This window comes from Leptinotarsa decemlineata, unplaced genomic scaffold (genome assembly GCF_025532065.1).
Source record: "Leptinotarsa decemlineata unplaced genomic scaffold, Ldec_3_MD MMD2_tig00026374_RagTag_RagTag, whole genome shotgun sequence".
In the NCBI taxonomy this organism is placed as follows: domain Eukaryota; kingdom Metazoa; phylum Arthropoda; class Insecta; order Coleoptera; family Chrysomelidae; genus Leptinotarsa; species Leptinotarsa decemlineata.
In genome coordinates this window covers 4,006,607-4,033,154 of record NW_027412710.1, presented here as the reverse complement: position 1 = coordinate 4,033,154, position 26,548 = coordinate 4,006,607, and the positions used below count along the sequence as shown (strand labels likewise).

The following is a 26,548-nucleotide window of genomic DNA, read 5'->3' as shown; positions in this document are numbered from 1 at the left end:
GATACCGAAGATTTTAATATTTTCTGGCAGGGATACATGGGTACTTCATATGATATTGTTATATATACGGGCAATGAATTAATAATATCTGAGATTTTTGCCGTTTGCGTCAAAACCAGTGAGAATTGAGGAAAAAATTCAACGCTGTTCTATCTTTCCTCATTTCAAATGGTAGAAACGTCACTTGCAACCTTGGTAGTTTGGAACATCGGGGAAAGGTTGAAAAAAAGAAATGTATTCATTCATAGATCGACTACATGGTATGGAACGTGTCAAATTATACTTAATAAAATGATTATCCAAAGTTGACATGATAAAAAAAAAACAAAAGTTGATACACAATTTGAACTGTTAGTGCATAATGAATATATAAACAAACGAACATGTAAATGGACATTATATACACATAATCATACACATAGGTATGCTTATTTCATAAGCATAGGTATGCTTATAAAATATAAATATACATAGACATATGTATAAATAAAAATTAAAGACATAGAAACGTAGAAGTGTAAAAATGAAAAATTTAAAGTATTTTAAGATTATTTACACACAGATATCCACAAAAAACTCAATTATCGAAATATTCTTGTAATGTATAATAAGCTTTAGCCAATAAGAAATCTTTCGGTGATTTTTTAAATTCGAGAGTGTTCAAAAAATCACCGAAGGTTGAAGATTCATCTTTGTTTCATAAATACTTTCACGGGAAGTATTCAAGTGACTTTGCACATTTAATTCCACTAAGAGCGGTACATATTAGAAATACGCGACGTACTGTGGCTGCTCCCCTTTTAGTGATTCAACTAAGTACAGCTCGAACTCCACTCTTTGGGAGCTCTTTCATTTGGAAAACTCCGTTCATGTGGAATAAACTTCCTGAGAACGTTTTTCCAAATGAATATAATCTTCAGCGATTCAAATCCAACGTGTCTCGCTACTTTCGCACCGGCACTGCTCTTAAAGCGCCTATATAATCATGGGATGACGTTTCAGACGATGAAGATGGTAAAAAGATGGTTCAGAACCTAGACTAGTCTAGATCCAAATTCCAGACACCACCATTAACAATTATATATCACTCAATACCCTCTCAACTATTTTCCATCTGCACAAAAGGAAGAATAGGAGTTTCCGTTCCCATTTAGATATCATGCAAGCCATTGTTTTCCATATTGTATTCCCTGATGCAAATTTGTGGACAGTTACCATCTCTCTTTATCGTTCGCACATCTCAGAGGCACTGATGTACTGTAAACAGTTCCACATAAACGCAACATGTGTTTCGCTATACAATAGCTTCTTCGGGCGTGCCTATACTAACGGCGAATTTTGACATCGTGTGAAATGTTGACGCTATGAAGTAGCGCAACAATTCAGTTTTCCAATTTTCCAAAATATCGGATATGAAGTACTGCAAAATATCGGCATCAGTGCCAAAATGGTGTTTATCTAAATACGGATTATTATTATTTTCTGAAAACGGGTATTTATAACAGATTTTGACATTGTGTATAGTTAATATAGACACACCAGAAGAAGCTATTTATAGCGAAACAATATTTGCATTTTTGTAAAACTGTTCAGTGAAAATCATTTGGCCATCTTCATAATACCAGTCCGTTATATGTGTGGTGTAAATCGGTCTCACTGATAGGGGTACAGTAGAAAGCTAAGGCCCTTTCTACTGTGGTAGGGGGTGGACGCTAGATTTGGGCTCTGGCGCCCGTCGCTAACTTCAGTCGATTAATAAATAAGAAGATTTCACGTTAACCTATTATTTCCAAATTTAATCCATTAAAAAAAATGTCAAGTTTGGGTGTTTGCGAATCCACTGGATGCTCTAAACCAGCAAAGTTACAATGCCCTACCTGTATCAAATTGGGAATACAAGGATCATTCTTCTGTTCACAAGAATGTTTCAAGAGTGACTGGAAATCTCACAAAATCATCCACACCTTGGCGAGTAAGTAGGTCGGGTATATCACAATTATACTTTATCCTGCTATAGATATCTTGTTCCAAAGTTGTTTATCTAAACACACTTAGCTTAGGAAATAATGATTTAATGATACATGGTAGTATACTGAATCCAGAAACCAAAGATTCTAGAACCCCTAGATGTAGTTAGGAAACTGGCGTCTCTTTACAGAGAGTTGAAAATATTTTTGTTACTCTTCCCAATTAGAACATGCACTCGAATTTCAAATCCTAATGCCGGATCACTGATATCTACTTCAGGATATGATGCTTTTCAATCAGTTTTTGAATTGAGCATTAAAAATAGATTAAACCTATGTATTATACCTTCTTTCCAAGAACTTTGTCATTTATTAAACTCAGCAAGCTGCTACTGAGACTAATTCACATAATATAAAAAAAGGAATTTTTAAACCCAAAAAAATATTGCACTTTGAGTTCATCTAAGCATCATATTATATATTATAGCCTAGTGTCAAACAAAACCCTGCTGAGGTTTTCATTGTCACTATTTTTCGGGTTTAAAGGCCGTGGATCTTTGGAATTTCTCCACGGCCTTCAAAACCGGAAAATAGTGACACTTTAAAGTCAGAATTATAAAATTCTGAGATTCCAGTCAGAATTGCCTACGTGAAATTTGGGAAAATATAATTTTGAGATAAAAGTCGGACTTTTTGAGTTGAAACTTGAAAAAATTCAGAACTGGCTCATTTCCTTCTTTCCTGAAGACTTCCGTTGTCATTCCACTCTACACAAAGGTGGTGATTTAGATAATCCCTCCAATCTGCGTCTTATTTCCTTAATACCGACTTCAGCAAAAATTATTGAGAAATCAGGCAAAGTATGTTTAGATGAATTCTTAAAACTGCACTGTATTATAAGCAAAAACCAGTTCGGGTATCAAGCGAAAAAAGTTACAAATAATGCTATTGACTCTTTTTTATATGAAATTTACTCTGAATTGAATGTTGGTAAAGTAGCCGCCGCAATTTTTTGCGATATTTCAAAGGCGTTTTGATTGCGTCAATCATAAAATTTTATTTAAAAAACTCCAAAAATATGGATGTAGAGGTGTAACGAACACTTGGTTCAAATCGTACCTTTCAGGTTGGAGTCAAATGGTGAGGACAATGGAACTCTCGGAGAACAGGGCCATTGAATCTGGTGTACCACAGGGTTCTGTGTTAGGCCCTATTCTGTTTCTGCTATATATGAATGACATATCTATGATTAACGTATCTGGTAGTTTCACTCTATTCGCGGATGATACTACAATATTGTGGAAAGAAAAAAACTCAATGGAGCTAAATAAAATAATATCATCCGACTTGAAGAAGGTGATGAGTTGGTGCGATGCAAATTTACTGTCTCTCAATGCATCCAAAATGAATATAATATCATTTAAATGTTCGCTTGATGAAATTTCAATAGACGCTGCCATATTAAAAAATAAATTAAACACAAAGTTTCTTGGTGTATTCATTAATAATAGTCAGAAATTTGATAAACACCTTAAACAAGTCAAGAGTAAGATCTCCTCCGGATGTTATGCAGTTAGGGTGGTTTCAAATGAGTTGGGTTTCCATGTCGCAAAAACCATTTACCATGCACTTATTGAATCTCGACTACGTTATAGAATACCTTTTTGAGAAGCATACAACTCATCCCTTCTCTCTTCTGTATTGATATTACAGAAGAGGGCTCTAAGATGTCTCTGTGAAGTCAAACCCAGAGAATCGTGCAGGAATTTGTTCAGTGCCAATAAAATGTTAACAGTCACCGCACTTTTTATCCTAGAGGCGGTATGCCTTATTTATAAACATAAATCGAAGTTCAACTTTGCTTGTACTCTTTATGCTACTCGTAATAGCAATTATACCTTTAGACTTCCCATCCCAACTTCGAATTTAATCAAAGATTCCATATACTATAATGGTGGTAAGTTGTTTAATAATTTACCGTTAAGAATGAGATCTGCAAATCTAAGCAACATTCATTTCAAAAAGGCGGTGAAGAACCTACTTGTTGATAGACCCTATTATAGTTTGGAAGAGTATTTTAGCAAATCCTTTCAACAATAAATTATCAGTTTATTCTTTGTACTATCACTTTATACATGGTGGCGTTTTATCTATACATTTTTAGAAGTTTTTTTATATTTACATTTATACATTTAGAACTTTTACTATATCTACATTGTATTTCTTAGATTTTGTCAATAAGATGCAAATCTTTGGACAATAAAGTATACAGGGTTTCCTTAAACACATGCTAATATTTAAGGAGGTAATTCTTAGACCCATTTTAAGAAAAAAACGTCCTATGGACGTTTGTCCTAAACGCATTAACTTTTGAGATACAGGGTGGCAAAGTTTTCAAAAATAATCAGTTTTTTAATAATAACTGAGATAATTTTGTAGACATCTTTGGCATATTTGGTACATATGTTCCATGCCTCAAGGCGCATTTTCTGATGTACAATTTTCTTAATTTTCTCTGCCAGTGGCGTACATACGAGTTTTGAAATGTATATTTTTGGCGAAAAAAATACTACGCCACTGCTTTATCTTGCATTAAAAATTATTTTTAAAATCTCCATACATTTTTGAGCACATTTGATTTGCTGGGTTTTCTTTGTCCGACGCATGGTTTTCGCTCAAAAAATTAAAAATCGCTTTGCTTAAGGATAAATTCCTTAAAAATCTGATGCGGTATCGTGCATCGACTGAAAGCAAACTAAGAGATCAGATTTGTTGCAAAATAATTGAGGATCTAAAAGGTATTTGTTTGTTGTCAGATGCACTGTTCTCAATTAAAATTACGTCATAACGCAGCACCGCTTAATAATTTTTGAAAACATAAATTTAGTTATCCTGGAATAAATGACGTGTAGCAGAATTTATTTACTGCACCTCTTGGAAATATGGAGTTTGTCGATATGTGATTTCTTTTAAAGATTAAAAGCAGAAAAAACAGCGTACCCACCATAGCAATAAAAAACGAATTCTCTGTATGTACAAACGTCAGTAGCTAATAGTGATGTTGGTTTAAAGTAAGGTGTTGGTGTTGAAAACTGTCACAGCGCGTTTTGACTGATTTTGAAGTGTTATTGAAGTTATTTTGGTAGTCTGCTGTTTTTCTGAATATCAGTAAATATGGTAAATTATACGAATGCGGAAATGGCGCAAATGCATTACGTATATGGCCTTGCCGATGGTAATGCAACAGAAGCCAGGCGCATTTATCAGGAAGGATATCCTAATCGTGCCTTACCAGATAGCCGAACATTTTCAAATATTCATCGTCGACTTGGGGAAACTGGTAGTTTCAAGAAAGGGACTCCGGAAAGTAGACCTCGTGTAGTAAGAACTCCTGAAATTGAGGAAGCGGTGCTGCAAGAAATTGAGGAAGCGGTGCTGCAAGAAATTGAGGAACATCCTGAGACGAGTACGAGGAAGATCGCTAGAACTCTGGATATTTGTCATCAAATTGTTTGGCGTATTTTGGTTGATTTTTTGTTATACCCGTACCATATTTCAAGAGTGCAGGCATTACTCCCCAGAGATTTTCCACAGCGTGTGAACTTCAGTCAGTGGTATCTACAAAGTATTGCACTAAATCCGCAGTTTGAGATACAAATTTTGTTCACAGACGAAGCAAATTTTTCTCGGAATGCCATTCAAAATTTCCATAACAATCATGTGTGGGCTGAAGAAAATCCCCATGCAATAACCGAAACCCATTTCCAACACCAATTTTCGGTTAATGTATGGGCAGGAATTATAGGTGATCATCTAATAGGCCCATTTTTTCTACCAGGACGCCTTGATAGTCGTCCTTATTTACACTTTCTCGAAGAAGACTTACCTGGGTTATTGGAAGATGTGCCACTTGCGTTAAGGAATCGAATATGGTACATGCACGATGGCGCCCCTGCTCATTTCAGTGTAATTGTCCGAAACCATTTAAATACATTTAAATCGTTGGATAGGTCGCGGAGGATCTCAGCAATGGCCAGCAAGATCCCCCGATCTCAACAGTTTAGATTTTTTTTATGGGGTCACCTTAAAACTCTTGTGTATAAAACTCCTGTTAATACTTTAGAAGATTTAAGAGAGCGAATAGTTGCCTCGTGTGAAACTATACGAAATACGCCGGGAATATTTGAACGGGTGCGTAATTCCATGCGTAGAAGGGCGGAAGCATGCATACTAAGTGCAGGTGGCCACTTCCAACAATTTTTATAATCAGCTTTGGTATCATTACTAATTAACAAATTTGTGCTATTCGTTTAGACTTACTGTCACAAAATAAAATAAAACTCGTTTTTGTGAAAAATTTATTTTTTTGCAGATTATGTTTTCAAATATTATTAGGGAATTGGTAATGCGTTATGAAGCAATTTTCAGATTCTCATTCATTTTAGATTTGATCTAATTTCTTAATTTGCTTTCTGTCGATTTTTATTTTTTTGAGTGAAAATCATGCGTCGGACAAAGAAATACCAGGAGATCAAATTTTCTCAAAAATGAATGAGGATTTTAAAAATTATTTTATTTTGAAAAGAAAGCATTGGCGTAGTACTTTTTCCCCAAAAAATATTCAATGCGAAACCCGTAGGGATGCCACTGTTTGAAAAAATACAAATTTGTGTACATCAGAAAATGCGCCTTGAGGCATGGAACATATGTACCAAATATGCCAAAGATGTCTACAAAATTATCTCAGTTATTATTAAAAAACTGATTATTTTTGAAAACTTTGCCACCCTGTATCTCAAAAGTTAAGGCGTTTAGGACATACGTCCATAGGAAGTTTTTTTCTTAAAATGGGTCTAACAATTACCTCCTTAAATATTAGCATGTGTTTAAGGAACACCCTGTATTTTGACTTGAATTAATTTGGAATCTTCCATTGTGGTCGTCAAAGATGTGAATTGGCAGCAGATGATTGATGATGATGGTGATGATTTTTATTTCTACTATCTATAAATGCTTCGGATCATGAATACACCCCTGATTACAAAACAAATTAGTTTCAAATTAATTGTGAACAATCAATATTTCAAATTATTCAAAATGTAGAATTCTTCAATCGTTTGTTGTCACCTTATCTTCATCAGTTTCAGGATCCCAATTTGAATAAAAATATTCATTTTATCATACATATTATCTCTCATTCATGACCAGGATTGTTAACTTATGCAGTGTTGCATGTTTCAATTTTCAGAGGGTGATGACGTGAAAGATGGACAAGTTTATGATCCTTGGCCCCAGTTTAACTTTACAGGGAAGCTACGCCCATTTCCGCAAACCCCAAAAAGGACTGTACCATTAGGTATTGGAAGACCTGATTATGCTGATCATCCCCAAGGATTTCCACTGAGTGAACAAGCTGTTAAAGGTTCTGGAGTAATTAAAATTTTAGATGACGAGGAAATTGAGGGTATGTATGATTATGTAAGATTATGAATAATCAGTGTTGAATATTACTAGGGTGGTCTGCTAGTTTCCGATCACAACATGAAGATAACAGCACTCCTACAGTGTGACCCATTTTTAATGGAAACACCCCCCCTAAAATTTGAAGTTGTAAATCGATTTTAATAATTTTTTTTTAATGTCAAGTACTAAAAGGTCTACCTTGGGACAAAATTTGAAATGTTTATTAAAGTTTCAGGGTATACTACGATATTTTTTCTTAGTCGAAAATCGGGATTTTTTATTAGCGATTTTTTTATTGAAAAAAATTACTACGCCACTGGATTCAGAGTGCCTCTAAATAGGTGTGACCAAAATTTCATGAAAAAATATTCATTATTAACAAAGTTATGATAACTCAAAAATTCGAAAACTCACACAGCTAACAGTTACAAAAATCACCCTATATCAACAGATATAGCCATGATAATATTTTTTATATGATTTCAATAATAAAGTGCCGCCAGATGAAAAAAAAACAAATAGCGTAAATACTTTTAATGAAAATAACGGAATTACATTCACACAATTCAACTAACAATGAAGCAAAAAATTTTAATAAACGTAACTAATAACTAATTATTGAAATGTTTCGATTCAGTGCAACAATTAATTCTAACTCATATTCTAGTAGCCTCTACTAATCCACCTCGTATTTCGATATATGTGTCGTAGCGCTTACGAATATTTCTGATTACGTTCCTTAGTTCTTGAGGGCTAATATCTGCACATACCTGTCGAATTCTTGCACAAAGTTCTTTTCTATCTCTTGAGCGGTTTTTGTAAACCTTTTGTGTGAGAAGTCCCTAGAGAAACAAGTCCAAAACTGTGAGGTCTGGAGATCTGGGTGGCCACTCTATAAACGGACTACCACGGCCAATCCATCGGTTTGGAACATGTTCGTTAAGCCATTGCCTCACAGCTCTGGCATAATAAACTGAACACCTATCTAACTGGACAATTAAATTTGATCGTTCATTGATTGGCAGCTCGTGAATACATCCCAAAACTCTGTGTTTAAAAATTCTAGAAACCTCTGCGCATTAATGTTTTCCCCAAAATAGAAAGGACCAATAATTCGTTCGTTCAATATCCCACACCAGACGTTGATTTTTTGGGAATACTGGCTATTACAGTTTATTACCCAGTTAGGATTATCTGCTGCCCAATAGCGATAATTCTGTGATGACACTACTCCATTTGTAGTGAAAGTGGCTTCGTCGGTATATAAAATATTTTTTAGGAAATTTCTATTGTTTAAATATTCCCCTTGGGCCCATAAACAATATTCCAGGCATCTTGCTTCGTCGCCTTCTTGAAGTGTGTGTAAAAATTTTGGCTTGAAAGGTTTAATATTCTTCGCTTTGAGACATCTCCGAATAGTTTCTCGTGTAATATTCAAATCTAAAGTGGCATTCCTTATACTGGCATTAGGATTATTTCCGAAATAATCTAAAATGATTTCATCATTCCTGTCATTCCTGTTTCGTCTTTGTACAGGATTACTTTTCAACATCATTTTTGATACTGCACCAGTTTCATTGAATATTTTATTTATTTTATTTACTGTACCGCAGCTAATACGAGGACGATCCGGATGTCTTTCATTAAATACTCTACAAACCTCTCTAGCACTTCTAACGTCATCTCCCGAAAGGCATATAATTTCAATTTTCTCTCTTACGCTCAATCTTGCAGCCATGACACAAAATAATTCGAAAAACTGTAAGGTGAATATTGTTGACAATAGTACACTTAAATCTTTCACAAGTTCAAACTGTAATATCATTTCTATGGCAACTAAGATTTAAATTGAAATATTAGGTCTTAGTTTTAGTTAATTTGCGTGGAAACTTGTATGTAATTCCGTATGTTGACAGTTATTCACCAAAGTTTCAGCCATTTTGAACGTGCATTTGTTATGTAAAAATCGTTTGAGATGAGTTTGATTATGTGTATGGAGGCTCTGCACCATTAATTACCACAGTGAAATTTTGGGCAGCTGAATTTTGTTGTCATTGTCCTCGTTGTTGAAGAATACTGCTGACAAATTAGGGAAATTGCGAAACTCACGTCTACCTATATTATTCTTGTAACCTCAATACTTGAAGTTGCGATTGGTGGGCTGTCACGATGACAGTCAAGGCATACCGGTTCACTACAGAGGAGACGGGAGTGAGTTTACAGATGTTGTATATTATATTTTTTTTTTATTTGGGCGCCAGGTAAGTTGAAATGCCAACAGATTTCACTAATATCTTTACCAATTCTCCAACTTACCAAGAGAAAAGAAAATAAAATTGACCAGCCACCATTCCAATAGATCAGTATATTGATAACGTGAAAATAAATTGTACAGTATAATCTTAATACTTGGGTATTTAAAATTCAATTACTTTGCGAGGAAAAAAAAAACAAAATCAGCACAGGTTAAAAAAACTTTTAGCATCCATGGATTTAATCGATGTGTTTTATTCAAATCAATACTTAAAGCCAAACGGAGTTGATAACTTTCTAAGTTTCCTTACTATTTACCTTAAACTTCTCAATAAAAAAAATAGAGCCAGCTACGTATAAATCAAACTTAAATACACAAAGAGCAGGAAGTGAAGCCGCAGATAAGTCACCTTCAAGAATATTTTACAAGGGTTCCGGAGTCATTTGCTGTGGGCCCAGAGCGCAGACGCAGTATCACGAAAAAAATAATTATCTGGATCAAAACACGACTTAATTTCCGCTTTACACAATTAACAGTAAGTTCTTAATCATGATAATGTAAGTAATATATAAAAAAATATAGTCAATTTTTTTTTATTGTTTCAGGTACTTGCGCGTCTTCTCCGCCCCCAAGTCCAAACAACAATCTTGAATCTAAAGAATCCGCCAAGACAGGTAGTCAAAATGTTCCAGAGTGGTTGTTGATCTGGCGTGAATTCTTCCTACGGGAAAACGGTACCCCAAAAAAAAACCCTTTAAAGAAAAAAAAAATTCTCATTGATTTCTATTGAAATCATCCTAAGTACATAATACAAAAGTAGCATCCTTAATGACTTTAAATTAATGGGACAACACCGTAAAACAGTGATCGATATGAAAAGTAATATTTTATTTTCTTTACCTTCAATAAAAAACCAAAAGTTTACTAATATATATGAAAACATGGCAAGAATGTACTGAAATTATCGAAAGTAAAAATTAATGCGCTGATTTCCAGCGGAAGAATCAATAACAAAAATAAAATAAATTATGATAGAACGTTACTATGATATTATATATTTTTATTGGCAAATGTCTAGTAACCGTATACTAAAAAAACCAAATGAAAACAACAAATATTTTACACAAGACAATTTAGGTACACTCCGTCTGAATTAGAGCAACTTACCTTCCAGTTCAGAAGGGTTTCATTTACAATAAAATCCGGAGAAATACTGAAGACAAGTATTTCTTTTTCGGTTTCCACCAAATAGGTTTCAGTATTTTTCTCGTAATGGTTCAACAAAATCGTCTATGAACTAATCACACGTAGATCGCCCTATAATAGGAGAAAATGAAAATGAGAAAACGTCTCAAAAAAAGCACAAATGGACGGAAAAGGTTGACAAAAATGGCGTACTCACGTGGGGTTCTCTGATCCCTGAACAGGGTGAAAGGGCCACAACCAAACAATAGCAATACTCTATAAGTACGAAACTAACAGGCACCTTTTCACTTGAAATGAAACCTTATGGAAATTAATCCTCTATGAGGTGTCTAATAGACAGATTTTCCAAAATGGTTCTTTCTGAACACACACGGAGGTCGATCTGTTTCTCCTTCCCGTCCTGAGTAGGCCGGAAATTGAGATTTGGAGTCTAGTGGGAAATTATATCCGTTAAAGCCTATTTTGAAAAACGTTTCCTTATTGAAGCGCATGCCTATACGTCATGAGCAGCGTTGGGTGAACCAATCGGTGAAGAGTAAAATACGTGACTTCCGTTCCATTTCCAAGTCGGTAAGTTAAATGACTGAATTATCGGAAAAGGTTGTGAAACAGAAAGGGCAATAATTTGAAACCTATCGACATCTAAAATTTTTAGGTATATTTACCATTACAAAACCTCTAAGTCCCTCTGACCCATAGATGGCGAAAGATAATTGATAATGTTTGTTCACTATTGTTTAATTTAAACAAGCTGTCAATTATTCACCTACACTTAGTCCGAATTCAATTTGATATAATAATCAAAAAAACAGTAAAAATAATTTCCTTTTCGACACGTCTTGACATGAATTTTTATAAATAATCGTGAAACGGTACCTCTCGCGCCCTCCATCAGCGAACAGAGAAACGTTGTCTTACGAGCCCTATGATGACAACTGGTTCACAGATCGCGACTAATAATCTAAGTTGATGAATCTTATTTTCTGAAATTGGGTCAACAAAACCACTAATAAGCTAACCTAAATGGTACAACGAAAACAATCTGAAGGATTATGGAACTAAACTACAACTGGACGGTCAGCTAACAGGTGGGTACAAAAATATAGTTATTTTCAATTAGAAGGAAAATTATTTCCGTAAGAGTTAGTTATTTAGTCTTGGTAAGACATGTATTTTGAAGTATTATTTACTTTCAGGTATCCACATCGAAAACCGAGGACAATCTAGCTCAAATTATGTCAACTGCTCCCTGTATCCTTACAACCTCAAATTTATCCTATAACAAAAGGCTATACGAAACGAAAGAATATATTCCAAACAAATAATGGGCTCACCTAATTTTTGACATTCATCCAGTGGCGCGGAAAATCATGATGTCCGGGGGATATGTCCAATAATGTTGTAATTGTTGAATGTAAAATGTTTATTTTATATGAATACGGAATAATATATTTTTTTTCCTCATGAAGTTGATTTCATTATCAATATTTTGAACTATATATTTTTAAGTAGATAATAATCCCGTTACATTCTTGTATAAGAGCAATTTGGGTACAAAAACAGCAATGACATTTTTTTATTTTAATCAATTTCAAGTCGTCACCTTGAAGTTGGAGATTGACATCATTAAATAATTTATTCAGGTCTGTCAAGTACACAATATCATTCTTTGAAGTGATGAGGTTGTCGTGCAATTCTTTGCCTTTGTTTTCCAAGAACTCTATTACAGAGTCAAATAGATTGTAAAATCGAGTCAGAGAGTTACCTCTTGATAACCAACGCACTTCTGTGTGAAATAGCAATCGGTTGAAATCTTCTTCATTAGTATCACAATGCTGATTAAATAATCTGTCATTCAAAGAGCTGTTTCGGATATTGACTGCTTTGATGATATATTGCAGTGATTGAGAGAGGCGCTCACTCAAATTTTTTGCAACCAAATGTTGCCTATGAATGACGCAATGTATAGCGAGCACATCTGGAATTTTATTTTTTAAGTACGACATAAAACCTTTGTGATGTCCTGTCATAGCCGGAGCGTCATCAGTAGCAGCTGATATAATATTCTTCAGTGGAATTTCTTTCACATCACAAAATTTTTCCAGTGTATTATTTATGGTTTCTCCTTTTGTATCCTTATGTAAATTTCTGGTAAATAGTAGTTCTTGATATATTTTCTCATTTTTAATAAACCTCACGTATAACAACAACAGTGATTCATTGGTTGGTAAAGTGTACTCATCTATCTGAATTGAGAATTTAGAAGTCTTCAGATGATTGCACAATAACTCTTCAATGTTTTCAGCCATCTCATCAAGTCGTCTTCGCACGGAACTATTGCTCGGAGGAATTTTTCAGATATATGCCGCTGGTTTATGGAGCACAGTAGTTATTACTTCTTTTATTGCCGGTAAAATCAAATCCTCTCCAATAGTGTGAGGTTTACTGTTTGAGCAATAAGCAAGGAAATATTGTAGGAAGCTCGGAGTCCGTCGTCGTCTTGCTTAGAAGTCGGTGAAAAAAGTTTTGACACAGTTGGCTGAGCTGCACGTACAGCCCTTTACCTAGCTAGTCGCTAACTAAATTAATTTGTTTTCGTAATATCGTCGAATGACGTTACTGGCTGGATGGCGCGCGCGCTTTTATATGAGGCAGCGGGCGGGCCTAGTACTTTCGAGAATGGAGACTAGAAACTTCTCACTGCGCATGGAAGCTTACCGCCATCTATTGTACAGTTTGACAACTATTGGACAGTAAATAGTTACTGTCTAACGTTAACGTTAAGCGTAAATGAGTGTTCAAGTTTGTGGTAAAAGCAAAAAAGTATTTTTAAATTAGCCATCACCCCCCCTTGAACCGCTTCAACGCCCACCAATCTTATCTGTGCCCTCTACTGCCCCCCTATAGGCCTCCGGCGCCCACAAGGGGGCGTTATCACCCACTTTGAGAAAGACTAGTGTAGATGTTTCAGCTGTTTGAAGATTATTTAATGCATTTTATTCATTTTAGTTGCAGTTTTAGTGTCAGACTTCGAAAGTGTTTTCCTGTATTGATGTATTTCTTTTCAATCATTTTTGTATGGCTGTTCAAGTGGATTTTGTAGTCAACGTAAACTCCCAAGTATTTTACTGATTGCCTGCTTTTTATTTTTCAGGAATGAGAGTAGCTTGCAAACTGGGTCGTGAAGTTCTTGACGAGGCTGCCAAGGTTTGTGATGTCGGTGTCACCACCGATGAAATAGATCGTATAGTACATGAAGCTTGTATTGAACGCGACTGCTACCCTTCTCCCCTCAACTATTACGAATTCCCGAAATCTTGCTGTACTTCTGTCAATGAAGTCATCTGCCATGGAATTCCAGATATGAGGCCTTTGAAAGATGGCGATTTGTGCAATGTAGATATAACTGTATATCATCGCGATTTTCATGGAGACTTGAACGAGACGTTTTTCGTTGGCAACGTTAGCGAAAAACATAAAAATTTAGTGAAAGTGACTCATGAATGTCTGATGAAGGCAATAGGAATTGTTAAACCTGGAGAAAAGTATAGAGAGATTGGAAATGTTATACAGAAACATGCACAGGCTAATGGATATTCTGTGGTAAGGAGCTATTGTGGACATGGTATTCATAGACTGTTTCATACTGCTCCAAATGTACCTCATTACGCTAGTAAGTATTGATGTCAATATATTCGGTTTTTAAGATAGGGAGGGCCAGCGTGGGAAAATTTTGAGACATTCATTGTCAGGCGAATTATGAAAATGTTGCCCATTTTAGAGCTTACAAAGATACAAGATATTTTTTCAGAAGTTTTTTAAATTTTTTAACAGTCTCCTTTTAACTGTACACACATCTCCCAGCGATGCTCCCATCTCTGTAAGTCGGTTAGAAATCAATATGTTAACTTACTGAAAAACAAGAAAATTGTGTATTATGAGAAAAATATTGATTCAAATAGAAATGATCCTAAAGAGATGTTGAAACATTTGAAGTCTTTTATCTGTTTAATCTGTTTATATTAGCTTTATATTAGCTTCATCTGTATGTGTATATGTTTGTTTGCTTGTAACTCTCAAGCTCGGGATATGTATTGACAGAATTATCGGCATTATTGCTTGATCTATTCGCGGGCAGATGGCGCTGTACGCAACCTCCGTTATATTTCTTGATCTATTCGCGTGCAAATGCCGCTGTATGTAACTATCAATTATTGCTTGATCTATTCGCGGGCAGATGGCGCTGTACGTAACTTCTTTGATATTTCTTGATATATTCGAGGACAGATGGCGCTGTACGTAGGTAAAGGAAAACGGCTTATTATTTGTCACATCGGCAATGAGAATGGGTTTGTTGCTGAAGGGCTGTGGTGTTTCGAGTCGAAGAAAACTGGAGATTATCACGAAGAAATGAACGGTGAATCTTTCGAACAGTGGTTTTCTAAAGTTCTACCCCATCTGGAGGATAATACTGTGATTGTAATGGACAATGCACCTCATCATTCGCGACGGCTAGAGAAGATTCCGACAACGTCTTCAAAGAGGGTTGAAATCCAAAATTGGCTGCGATCAAAGAATATTAGCTTTGAAGACTCACTGCTAAGAGTAGAGCTACTAAAAATTGTCGAGGAGCGTAAGCTTGAATACCAAAAATATATAGTCGATGAGATGGCAGCAGGCCAAAACAAAATTGTCCTTCGCCTGCCTCCATACCACTGCGAGCTCAATCCCATCGAGTTAATATGGGCGGATGTGAAGAATTTTGTAGCTCAGCATAACACCACGTTCAAATTTGCAGATCTCAAAGTACTTTTTGATGAGGCTTCGAAAAGAGTCACAGCGAAGAAATGGGAGAAGTGTGTTCGGCATGTGATATCGGAAGTCGAGACAAAGATGTGGAAGCTTGATAACATAATAGAGGCACAAATCGAGCCACTGATAATTCAGATTGGTGAGGATCTTGGATTTGAATTTGCTTTAGTGACTAGAACTTTTAAAAAAAATACATTCACATCTATTTCTTTGTATAAATTACTGACGTATACCTTTTTAAATAAAGGAAAACTAAACAAAAACAGTGAGTACCACAGATACGATACGAGAAAGAAAAATGACTTTCACTTACGTCCCATACTCAGATCACATCACAAAAAATCACCTCTGTATGCAGGGACATATTTATTCAACTTATTGCCTGAAAGCATGAAATTGGAAACAAAAATAAAAACTTTCAAACATACACTGAAAAAAGTTCTTAATCCAAGGAGAATTTTATACTTTACACGATTTTATTCAAAAGTGTGGCTGATTCATTTTCATCTATGTAGTATGCATTATATGTACTGTTGTTAATATGTATCCATCCAATATGTTTTAACTTTTGTGTGAAATTGACTATTGTTAATGTGTTTGTACTTATTGTTTGTTTTTCATTTTTTTTGACAATAAATCGGACTAAAAAGTGAAAAATATAGTTCAAAAAAACTAAAAAACACGCTTTTGTAGCATATGAAACTTAAAAGTAAAAAATAAATATAGTTTTGAAAATCTAAAAAACACGCTTTTAAAGAACATCAAACTAAAAAGTTAAAAATATTTTTTTTAATAAGCTTAAAACAATAACGAACGAAAAATACTAGCATTAATGTGAAAAAGGCGTGGGCGCTTTGTGCCATATTTTTGTATATCAGGCGCCCCTCGCTTTTTTTCACAATAATAATAGTATTTTTCGTTCGTTATTGTTTTAAGCTTATTAAAAAAAAATAACTTTTTAGTTTGATGTTCTTTAAAAGCGTGTTTTTTAGTTTTTTAAAACTATATTTATTTGGAACTTCTGTCCAAGGGCACCGGAAATTATGATCCAGGACTCATTCGATTCGGTATGACCTCTAGCAACTTTTTGAAAATTTTCAAGAGAGGCTCGAAAAAATTTCAAAAGTTATAAACAATTTGGTAAAACAAAAAAGGGGTTTGGTTTTTTGCCTATATCTTGGAACATATTAAAGATGTCCGAATTTTGAAAAAAAATATTTAAGCAGGAGGAAATTTCCTAAAAAAAAGTCCCACCTCCCGGAACTCTATCCCCAATATTTATCATTTTAATTAGGAGGCGAAAATAACGCTAAAAGCCGGCGATGCGAGTCCCGCACGCGCCAACCAATAGTTTATCGATACTATCATTCACATAACTAACACCATCAGCCCAAATAGATTATGGTCATCTCAAAATTACCCAGTGGTGAATTGCTCATTTTCACAAATTCACCGAAAATGTTCACTATTGATGACTCCCAAACAAATACTAAACAACGCAGCGTCTTCAAACTTGAAACATGGTCTTTATAGTGATATTTTTCAATAACTACCGCCATCTCTAGGTCAGGCTGGGTACTTCTGAAACCACCCTCGTAGTTTCAGTTCAAATAAGGGTATTAGTGATGCTATGTTCTCTCTGTTAGAAACGATTTACTCTGAATATAACGCTAAAGAAGCAGTCGCTGCTATTTTCTGTGATCTATCGAAAGCTTTCGACTGTGTCAACCATGAGATCCTTCTTAATAAGTTGCAACAGTATGGCTTCAGAGGCAACACTCTCCACTGGTTTCATTCGTACTTATCAGGTCGCAAACAGGTAGTTAAAACAACCGAGTGTTCCTCTGCTCGAACTATCAAATGTGGTGTACCACAAGGATCGATCCTTGGCCCAATTTTGTTTCTTATCTACATAAATGACTTGGCTTTTATAGATATAACGGCCACAATTACTCTCTTTGCTGATGACACCACTTTATTATGGCACAACAAGGACATTCCTACCCTTTAAGATGCCATCTCAGCTGACATCAACAAAATCAAAGATAGGTGCGACTGAATTAAGTTATGATTTAATATCAATAAAACTAGCATACTTACTTTCCACTGCAACTTACCTGAGATCTGCCTTGGTGACAAAATCTTAGACAGGGTACATAATTATAAATTTCTAGGGTTGAACATTGATGATAAACTGAAATTTAAAAATCACACAATAAACTTAAGCAAGAAGCTTGCCTCAGGTTGCTATGCACTAGAGAGTGATTTCTAGAGAACTAGGCTATTCCCATTCAAGAACAGCTTATTTCGCTGTAATAGATCCCCATATTAAATATGGAATTGCCTTCTGGGGAGTCTGTTCTAGAGATTTGTTTCAAATGATTTTTGTGCCCAAAAAAAGAGTTGTCCGATATATGTGCAAAGCAGCTCCCAGGGATCCATGCAAGCCTCTTTTCATAGCTGACGGTATTTTAACAGTAGCTGCCCTGTTTATCTTGGAATCAATTTGCTCGATAAAAAAAATTATTCTTGTGCATCTCTCCCTTCCTCATATAATAGGCGTAGCTACAATAGTAACACAGATCTGCCTATTCCTGCGAGCTCCCTTGTTAGGGATTCAATTATATTCAACGGGATCAAACTGTTTAACCACTTACCAGCCCGAATTGTGCTTAACAAATTCAAAAAAGCAGTTAAAGTGCTACTTGTTGATAGGGCCTATTATTCAGTTCAGGAGTATCTTGACGATTCACTTGAATCTTAACTTTTATTTCTATGTCTTGTTATTTCCAGCTGAATATCTCAGTGTATTTCACATTTTCAGATTATGTTTATTGTATTTTGTTTAAATTGTGTATGTTTTTTTTTTGATGTAGGTTTTTGTATCTTACATATTATTTATGACTTTGTCTACAAGATGTAGTTCTTCAGACAATAACGTATATTTGATTGATTGATTGATTGAAACGTTTAAAACCATTTTCCTCTCCTGAAATCAATGTTTTTGGACCTTGGATCTACTCAAATTCAATTTTCCTGCTGTCAGCACGAATTTGTTTACCTTTTCAAGTAATTTCAATGCCATTTTTTTGTCTTTAGCAATCTTCCGTACCAATCTACTACTTTTTCGTTATGTTACTTGTAAAACATGCTTCAATCGTTTCCAGAGAACCGAGCTGTGGGAGTGATGAAACCAGGACACTGTTTCACCATTGAACCGATGATATCAGAAGGAACATGGCGAGACGAGATGTGGCCTGACAAATGGACTGCTGTAACCGCTGACGGTCAGTGGTCAGCACAGTTTGAACAAACACTGCTTGTCAATGAAAACGGGTGTGAAATCTTGACACGTAGAAGAGAGAAAAATGGTGAACCTCATTTCATGGATAAGATGTAGAGAATCAGGCGTCACGCTGCTACAATTTATGTTAAACCGTGTTGAACCGTTTTTGCCTTTTTTCGAATAAACTTCTCTCAATCGACCCCAAGCGTATCTTCGAATCTGTTGATTTTTGTAAAAATCAAGCTCGATGTAAATACAGTTGTAGTCGTTTCATGAATTTTAGTTTTTGGTAGGTATTTGTGATTATTAATTCATACATGCGGTAGAAAACAAGTGTTTCACAATAATCATGCAGTGTATGAAAAAAGTTACAGTAAATTGATAGAGGATACTTATCTGAGCCATTAAACATCAGAGACCAGACTCGATGCAGTACATATTTTTTTAGTCGAATCCTTGGAAAATGGGTGGGGCCAAAGGTACAACATATTTTCGTTTCAGACTGTTTTATTTCTCTTTTTTTGTGGACTATTGTGTGTCTCAATAGAACTGGCCAAGGTAAGTTATCACTAGCCAACAAATAAAAAAAATTCCTACTAATACGATGATGGCTGTAGATGAGAGTTCAAAGCATTCTGACTGCGACTGCGACTTCAACATCAAAAATTTTCCATCGCGTATAGATTTTGAGTTATAGATAGATAGATAGATAGATATTTATTTTCTCCTTCATTGCCACTATTACATGGATTAGGTAAGTCAGAAATACATAAAATGAAATGTGAAATGTATAAGGTATATACCGGGTGTCCTACATTTTATGTGACAGGCAATATCTGGTTTGTTGAAGGAGATACACAAAAATGTTTCATACAAAAGTTTTAGGAGTTCATGAGAGCTATATTTTGATATAATTTTTAAATATACAGGGTGTTTGGTGTAGGTGCTACAGACCAAAATTCCATTTTTTAAAATAGAACGCCCTGTATATCATTACATATTCAGATGCTACGTTAAATTCTGCTATCATTTCATGTTTGGTTTTTGAAATTCAGTTACAGCGTTGTTGAGTTATTGCTTAAAATGTAAAGTCTTGAGAACGACTATTATTTTTAAAAATATCTCATAAAATTATTCTCTCTGCATCAGATCACATGAAAATTAGTCAAAATTTTGGGTGTTCGAAGTAATGGTTTCAATTTTGAGTTGTGGAATTCAGTCATGAATCATTTTGAATATGAAACAATTGCGAAATTGAAAGAGGTGTATTCGAAAACAAATCTTTAATTAATAACAATGTAAATAATATAACTTGATAAATCATTTCATAAGAATGGTAGGTATCTAGAAATAAGTCATAAAAATTAGATATTATACAGGCTTCGAAACGTCGAATCACTTCTCTCGAACAAGTCGCTCTTATAATATCAGGCGTAATATCACTGCACGCTAGTCGAATTTTCATTTTCAAATCATCCACATTCAAAGGGGGAGTAGTGAAAACAATATCTTTTAAATAACCCCATAGGAAAAAATCAAGCGGTGATAAATCTGGGGAACGAGCCGGTCACCGAATTGGACCCTTATTACCAATCCATCTATTTGGGTAGGTTCTATCCAGATATTCAGTAACAACCTGCGAATTGTGAGGAGGAGCACCATCTTGTTGCCACCAAATTCCTTGTCGTTCTGCTATGGGAATATCTTCCATCAACTGGATCAAATCATTTTCTAGAAAATGTAAATATCGCAATCCATTGAGATTTTCATTGAAAAAGTAAGGTCCTATGATGCGGCCATTGAACAATCCACACCATACATTAATACCCCAAGTAGTTTGAAAATTACTTTCGCGGGCCCAGTGGGGATTTTCTTGAGACCAATAGTGACTGTTATGTCGATTCACAACTCCATTATTGTGGAATCGCGATTCATCGCTCCACAAAATTTGACTGAATATGTTAGGACTTTCATGTAATATTACCTGAATACAAGCAATGAATTCAAGTCGTCGTTCAAAGTCCGTGGGTTTCAAACCTTGTACCAACTGAATTTTGAATGGGTGGTATTTATTTTCTTTCAAAATTCTCTGTACATTAGATTTACTCACACCGACTTCTTCTGCAAGAGTACGGATAGAAACATGTGGATGAATAATAATATAAGCCAACACATTGATCTCTAAATCTTCAGTTCTAACAGATCTCGTATGATGACGATGCTTTATAGTAGAAGAAAATGACCCAGTTCGCAATTTTTCTACAACTCTCGAAAAAGTCATTCGTGGCGGAATGGGTCTGTCTGGAAAACGTTCTTGGTATAGACGTTGTGTTTGACGGCAGTTTTTCTGACATTCCCCAAAAATTAATAACATATCAATGCAATCACTTGGACTAAACGCGAAAGGCATACTGGAGTTTTCGCACAAAGAACACAGTTACTGTTTTGCAAAGAATCACTGAATCGAACTGACAAGTAGATACAATTCAACAAAATTTGTTACTATGGCATCAACAAGCATAAGCTACTTGATGAAATTGTGCAATATAAAGCAATTCACCCTCAAGTTAGTCACATTCTCAATAATTTCAATATTATATTCAACTGATATCGATATCGTATCGTAGATGGTTTGTATTCAGTAGTAGTCTAGTTCAATTTAATAAAAGATATAGACTGGATTTGTGTACGAGTAAATAAGTTTTTTTGAAACTTTATATTTAAGGAAAAGTGCAATAACTCAACAACGCCTTAACAGAATTTCAAAAACCAAACATGAAATGATATCAGAATTTAACGTAGCATCTGAATATGTAATGATATACAGGGCGTTCTATTTTAAAAAATGGAATTTTGGTCTGTAGCACCTACACCAAACACCCTGTATATTTAAAATTATATCAAAATATAGCTCTCATGAACTCCTAAAACTTTTGTATGAAACATTTTTGTGTATCTTCTTCAACAAACCAGATATTGCCTGTCACATAAAATGTGGGACACCCGGTATACTAAACACATCTTCCATAGACATGGATTGTGAATGTCAACAAGGATATAAACCAAGGTAAGCTTATGGAAATTACATAAAATATGAATTGTGTACAATTAAATTGCATACAACAGATACAAACTTAGTATACTGGAGATAAAATCCATGTATATACTAACACACTGTGTACACCGATACACTATTTGTGTTTTAGTATACACAGATGTGAGTTATGTATAACTGAAAATCGCAATTAAGACACAGGTTCAGATAAAATTACAATATACCAACTGACCTTACACAAAACTAGAGTGCAGGTAAACAATTTTACCCACTAATTATGCTAACAAGGTTTATTTATTGGTTATGTACTACTATTTATAGTTTTTAAATAATTTTCAAATTCTTGTATATTGTAGAAGCAACCTTTGATCATAATCTTTCTCAGTTCTTTTTTGAAGATTATTACGGACGAACATTTGATATTGTGAGGAAGCAAGTTGAAATAAGAACATCCTCTGTAGATTCCAGTTTTTTTAAAATAATGCGTGATTTACCCTGCCCAGTCGTAAATTTTTAGAACTTCTAGTGGCATACTTTCAAATATCTCCGACTTTCTCAAAGTTATTGATGTTTGTTTTGACATACATGAAGATTTTCATGAGATATATACTAGTTAAAGTAGGGATGTTGTTCCGTATGAAACTATCTCGGCATGATTCGTTATAGGAAAGATCAAATATTACACGAATTATCCTTTTTTGTATTACAAAATGTCTTTCCATCTCTGTGCTATTTCCCCATGACATAATGTTGTAGTTCAGAGTTGAGTGAACTAATGCATAATATACATTCAGTAGAGATTTCATGTTCAAGGATCTCTTCAGTTGCTTAATCGCAAAGCACTGGCTACTGAGTTTTTCACAGATAAAGTCAATGAGCCGGTTCCAGTGCATTTTGGAGTCGATGAATGTGCCCAAAAATTTTGCATCTTCACACATGCTCATCGTGATATTGTTTATTAATTTATTGTAGTCTGATTGGTTTTTATGCATTCCAGTAAATTCAATGCATATTGTCTTACTACTAATGATTAAAAGTTGATTTCTTTAGCACCATTCATGAAATTCATGTATGACTGTAAGGGCCCTGTTATTTGCTTCTTCTAGCGTTTTGCCATGCACCACTATTGAGGTATCATCTGCATACATGAATGTCTCACGTACTTATGTGTAAAGGCAGATCATTGACATACAAGATGAATAGTAGCGGGCCTAGAATACTTCCTTGCGGTGTACCCAGTTCTTTGCTAAATTTTTCTGATATTACATTTTCTGTCTGTACTACGAGCTGGCGATTGGTATCATATGAAATGACCCAGTCGTTCAGCGAGCCTCGTACACATATAGGGAAATATAAGATCAAAACAAGAAAAAAAAACAATATATTTTGAGGATAACATACTTTATTTACAATACACGTAAAAAAACATTGATAAATTTTCGTTTTGAAGACACCCGGCGATTTTGAATAAATGTTTGCGTGTACTTACCTATTTTGATGCGTAGATTACGAATCCGAAAGAAAAAAGCAGCGCTCTCCCTTATTTACAAAGTTACGGCCCTTCAAAGTTCTGAAAAGGCCAACTTTTCAGCCTTCTTTTTCACAAAATAAACTATTTAAAAACAAGCATCTATTTACTAGGTCACATTTACACCTTATTCCTCCTTCTTTGACACTTTTCTAATAAAAATGTATATATATATATATATATATATATATATATATATATATATATATATATATATATATATATATATATATATATATATCTGTAATTTACGTTTTTAAGGTTAATGGCATGGTTGGTACGACTGATGCAATCAATATTCCTTAAGTAATTCAAATGTTTCTTACCTTCATTCTTTAGATCGTAAATTAGTTTTTGGCGGTGTATTACGAATTTGAAATAGTAGGCGGCGGCAAATACCAACCGCTTTTTTCTGAAGTGTCACTAGTAACTAACCTAGAAAAAGAAGAACGTCACCAGGAGAAGTATTCGTTTTTAAATTAAGTTTTTTTTAAGAATCAGGGTATCACACAGCTGCACGCATTAAACTTTATCGACGAATTTTTGTTATTTTGGCTTGCGGAAATCGTAAGATTATACAGGGCTTTTCATGATGAGCGTTAATTAGCCGTTTCTGACAAACTATTTAACGGATCAACCTGAAAATTTCACAGTATGCATAAATCAATATGACCTACACACCTAAAATATTTTAGACGAAGCGGCGTTGTCGCTTCTACTATAAAGTAGCGGCTTCTTTGATTTTTCAAATGGAACACCCCGTATATAATATCATATTATGATTCATTATCACTTTGTCAACAAATTCATATACTATTTCCCTATACCTATCTATTACCGTTTAGAAAATATAAATTAATTTCGATATTTTTTTTTTACCAAACATGAACTTTTATAAATGCTGATAATCTTGAACTCTCTTGCACTAAAACGATCAAATTTGAAATGGAGTGGAGTGATACTATGAGGATCTTCACTCCGAGTCATATTTTCATTTGCCTCATACAGGGTCTTCAAAAAATGCAGATACTTCAATCTCATGAAAAAATGAGTGGAACTCAATTTTTTCAAATGGAACACCCTGTATATTTCAACATTTTTGAGCTCTACATCCAATTTTGGATTAACTTTGTTCAGATAATACTATTTCTATTTTTAACCGTTTTCGAAATAAACTGTTTCAAACGGAAATTGACATGGTTTCCTTACTCATTTTTGTAAAACAGATTTCGTTTGATGTTTCTCAATTAGTCACAGATAATACAATGAAAAGATAATTATTAAAATACTCCTCAACCATCGAATGAAACTTCTCTTCAAACAATAGTTTTATTAACGCTGTTCACACAACTGAAAATAATAAACCCATAAATTAATGAGTTAATGTAATCGTCAGTGTATTTCAGAATATGTTCAAACACATCCCCACCTCTACTTAAACAAACATGTAATCTCTTCAAAAGATTGTCATGTGTAGCGCTTCTGATCAAGTCTGGAGTCAAACTATTGAAAGCAGTTGTAACTCTCGATTTCATATCTTCCATTGTTGTTATTGGAGTAGAGTAAACCATATTTTTAATGAAACCCCACACGAAATAATCTAATGGATTGCCATCTGGTGTTCTAGGAGGCCAACGAAAAGGTCCATTGTTACCAATTCATCTGTCTTCGAAGATTTCGGTTAAAGCTTCGCTGACTGAATGAGAATTATGGGGTGGAGCACCATCCATTTGGTACCATACACGTTCTCTTCCTGGTCTATTATTAAAATCATTTGAATTCCATTCCTCAGTAAATCTTCATATTTTGATGCATTCAAATTATCATCATAAAGCTCGATATGAAAAATTGACTCATTCTCTCAGATCAGTCAATTCGAAATTGGTATGTACCTACCTTAGAAAAAGTTACAATTTGTATACATTGAGGTATTGGTCTCGTAACATACAACAATACACATTAATATATTTTAATAGTGTGCTTTGGAAAAATAAATAAACCAATTATTTAACGTTAGACTTTCGTTGGTGGTTTTGACTGATTGTGATAGCTACCAATTATAATAGAATAATGTCAAGATTAGGTTACAGTAATGAAGATTTCTTGAATTTATTAATAATTTATGGTGAGTGCAATAGAATTGCAAGTAGAATATGCCGAGTATTTCATGAAAGATATCCACAACTTCCGAAGCCGAATAATAATGTGATAAATCGACTACTAAAAAACTGTAGGTTGAATGGAACCTTCCGTCCAAAAATCATTCGTAAGAAGACTAAGGTGGATGATGATGACAATGGTATAACAGTTTTGGGATACTTTCATGCATTTCCAAATGCTTCTCTGCACGAGGCTGAAAGGGAGATAGGTATACCACACGTGACAATTCGTCGAATTCTTAATAAGCATAAATGGCATCCCTATAAGTTCTACTGTGTCCAACATTTGAAAGAGACTGATTTACCTCGTAGAGTGGAATTCTTTGAATGGTTACTTGTCAAGACTCAGGAGGATGAACATTTCCTTGACAATATCATATGGACAGATGAGGCCAAGTTCACAAAAAATGGAGTTTTCAATAGACACAACAGTCATTATTGGGCTCCAGAAAATCCCCATGTTGTCCGCCAAAGGGGTTTTCAAGAAATATGGCAATTCAATGTATTTTGTGCCATAAAGAATGAGTCAATTTTTTATATCGAGTTTTATGATGATAATTTGAATGCATCAAAATATGAAGATTTACTGGGGAATGGAATTCAAATGATTTTAAATAATAGACCAGGAAGAGAACGTGTATGGTACCAAATGGATGATGCTCCACCCCATAATTCTCATTCAGTCAGCGAAGCTTTAACCGAAATCTTCGAAGACAGATGGATTGGTAATAATGGACCTTTTCGTTGGCCTCCTAGAACTCCAGAAGGCAATCCATTAGATTATTTCGTGTGGGGTTTCATTAAAAATATGGTTTACT

The 26,548-nt window shown here is 34.7% G+C and overlaps 1 protein-coding gene and 2 long non-coding RNA genes across 3 annotated transcripts; 2 read left to right on the top strand and 1 right to left on the bottom strand.

Moving 5' to 3' along the window:
- Positions 1 to 1,398: 1,398 nt before the first annotated feature.
- On the top strand, positions 1,399 to 19,265 carry LOC111503615 (methionine aminopeptidase 1). Its single transcript, XM_023157965.2, has 4 exons — positions 1,399 to 1,972; positions 7,216 to 7,431; positions 14,045 to 14,563; positions 18,870 to 19,265. The coding sequence occupies exons 1-4, from the start codon at positions 1,813 to 1,815 to the stop codon at positions 19,100 to 19,102; spliced, it is 1,128 nt and encodes a 375-aa protein (XP_023013733.1). The 5' UTR covers positions 1,399 to 1,812; the 3' UTR covers positions 19,103 to 19,265.
- Positions 9,917 to 10,949, bottom strand: LOC141486831 (uncharacterized). The gene is made up of 2 exons (XR_012468066.1): positions 10,852 to 10,949; positions 9,917 to 10,436 (listed from the first exon to the last, which is right to left on the bottom strand). It is a non-coding gene; the product is annotated as an uncharacterized lncRNA (long non-coding RNA).
- On the top strand, positions 11,851 to 12,354 carry LOC141486830 (uncharacterized). The gene is made up of 2 exons (XR_012468065.1): positions 11,851 to 11,978; positions 12,087 to 12,354. It is a non-coding gene; the product is annotated as an uncharacterized lncRNA (long non-coding RNA).
- Positions 19,266 to 26,548: the final 7,283 nt, after the last annotated feature.

Excerpts from the sequence above, each read along its gene's own strand:
- LOC111503615 (XM_023157965.2), top strand. The coding sequence starts at position 1,813 with ATGTCAAGTTTGGGTGTTTGCGAATCCACTGGATGCTCTAAACCAGCA. Across the intron at positions 1,973-7,215 it reads AATCATCCACACCTTGGCGA|AGGGTGATGACGTGAAAGAT; the intron begins GTAAGTAGGTCG and ends TTCAATTTTCAG. Across the intron at positions 7,432-14,044 it reads AGATGACGAGGAAATTGAGG|GAATGAGAGTAGCTTGCAAA; the intron begins GTATGTATGATT and ends TTTATTTTTCAG.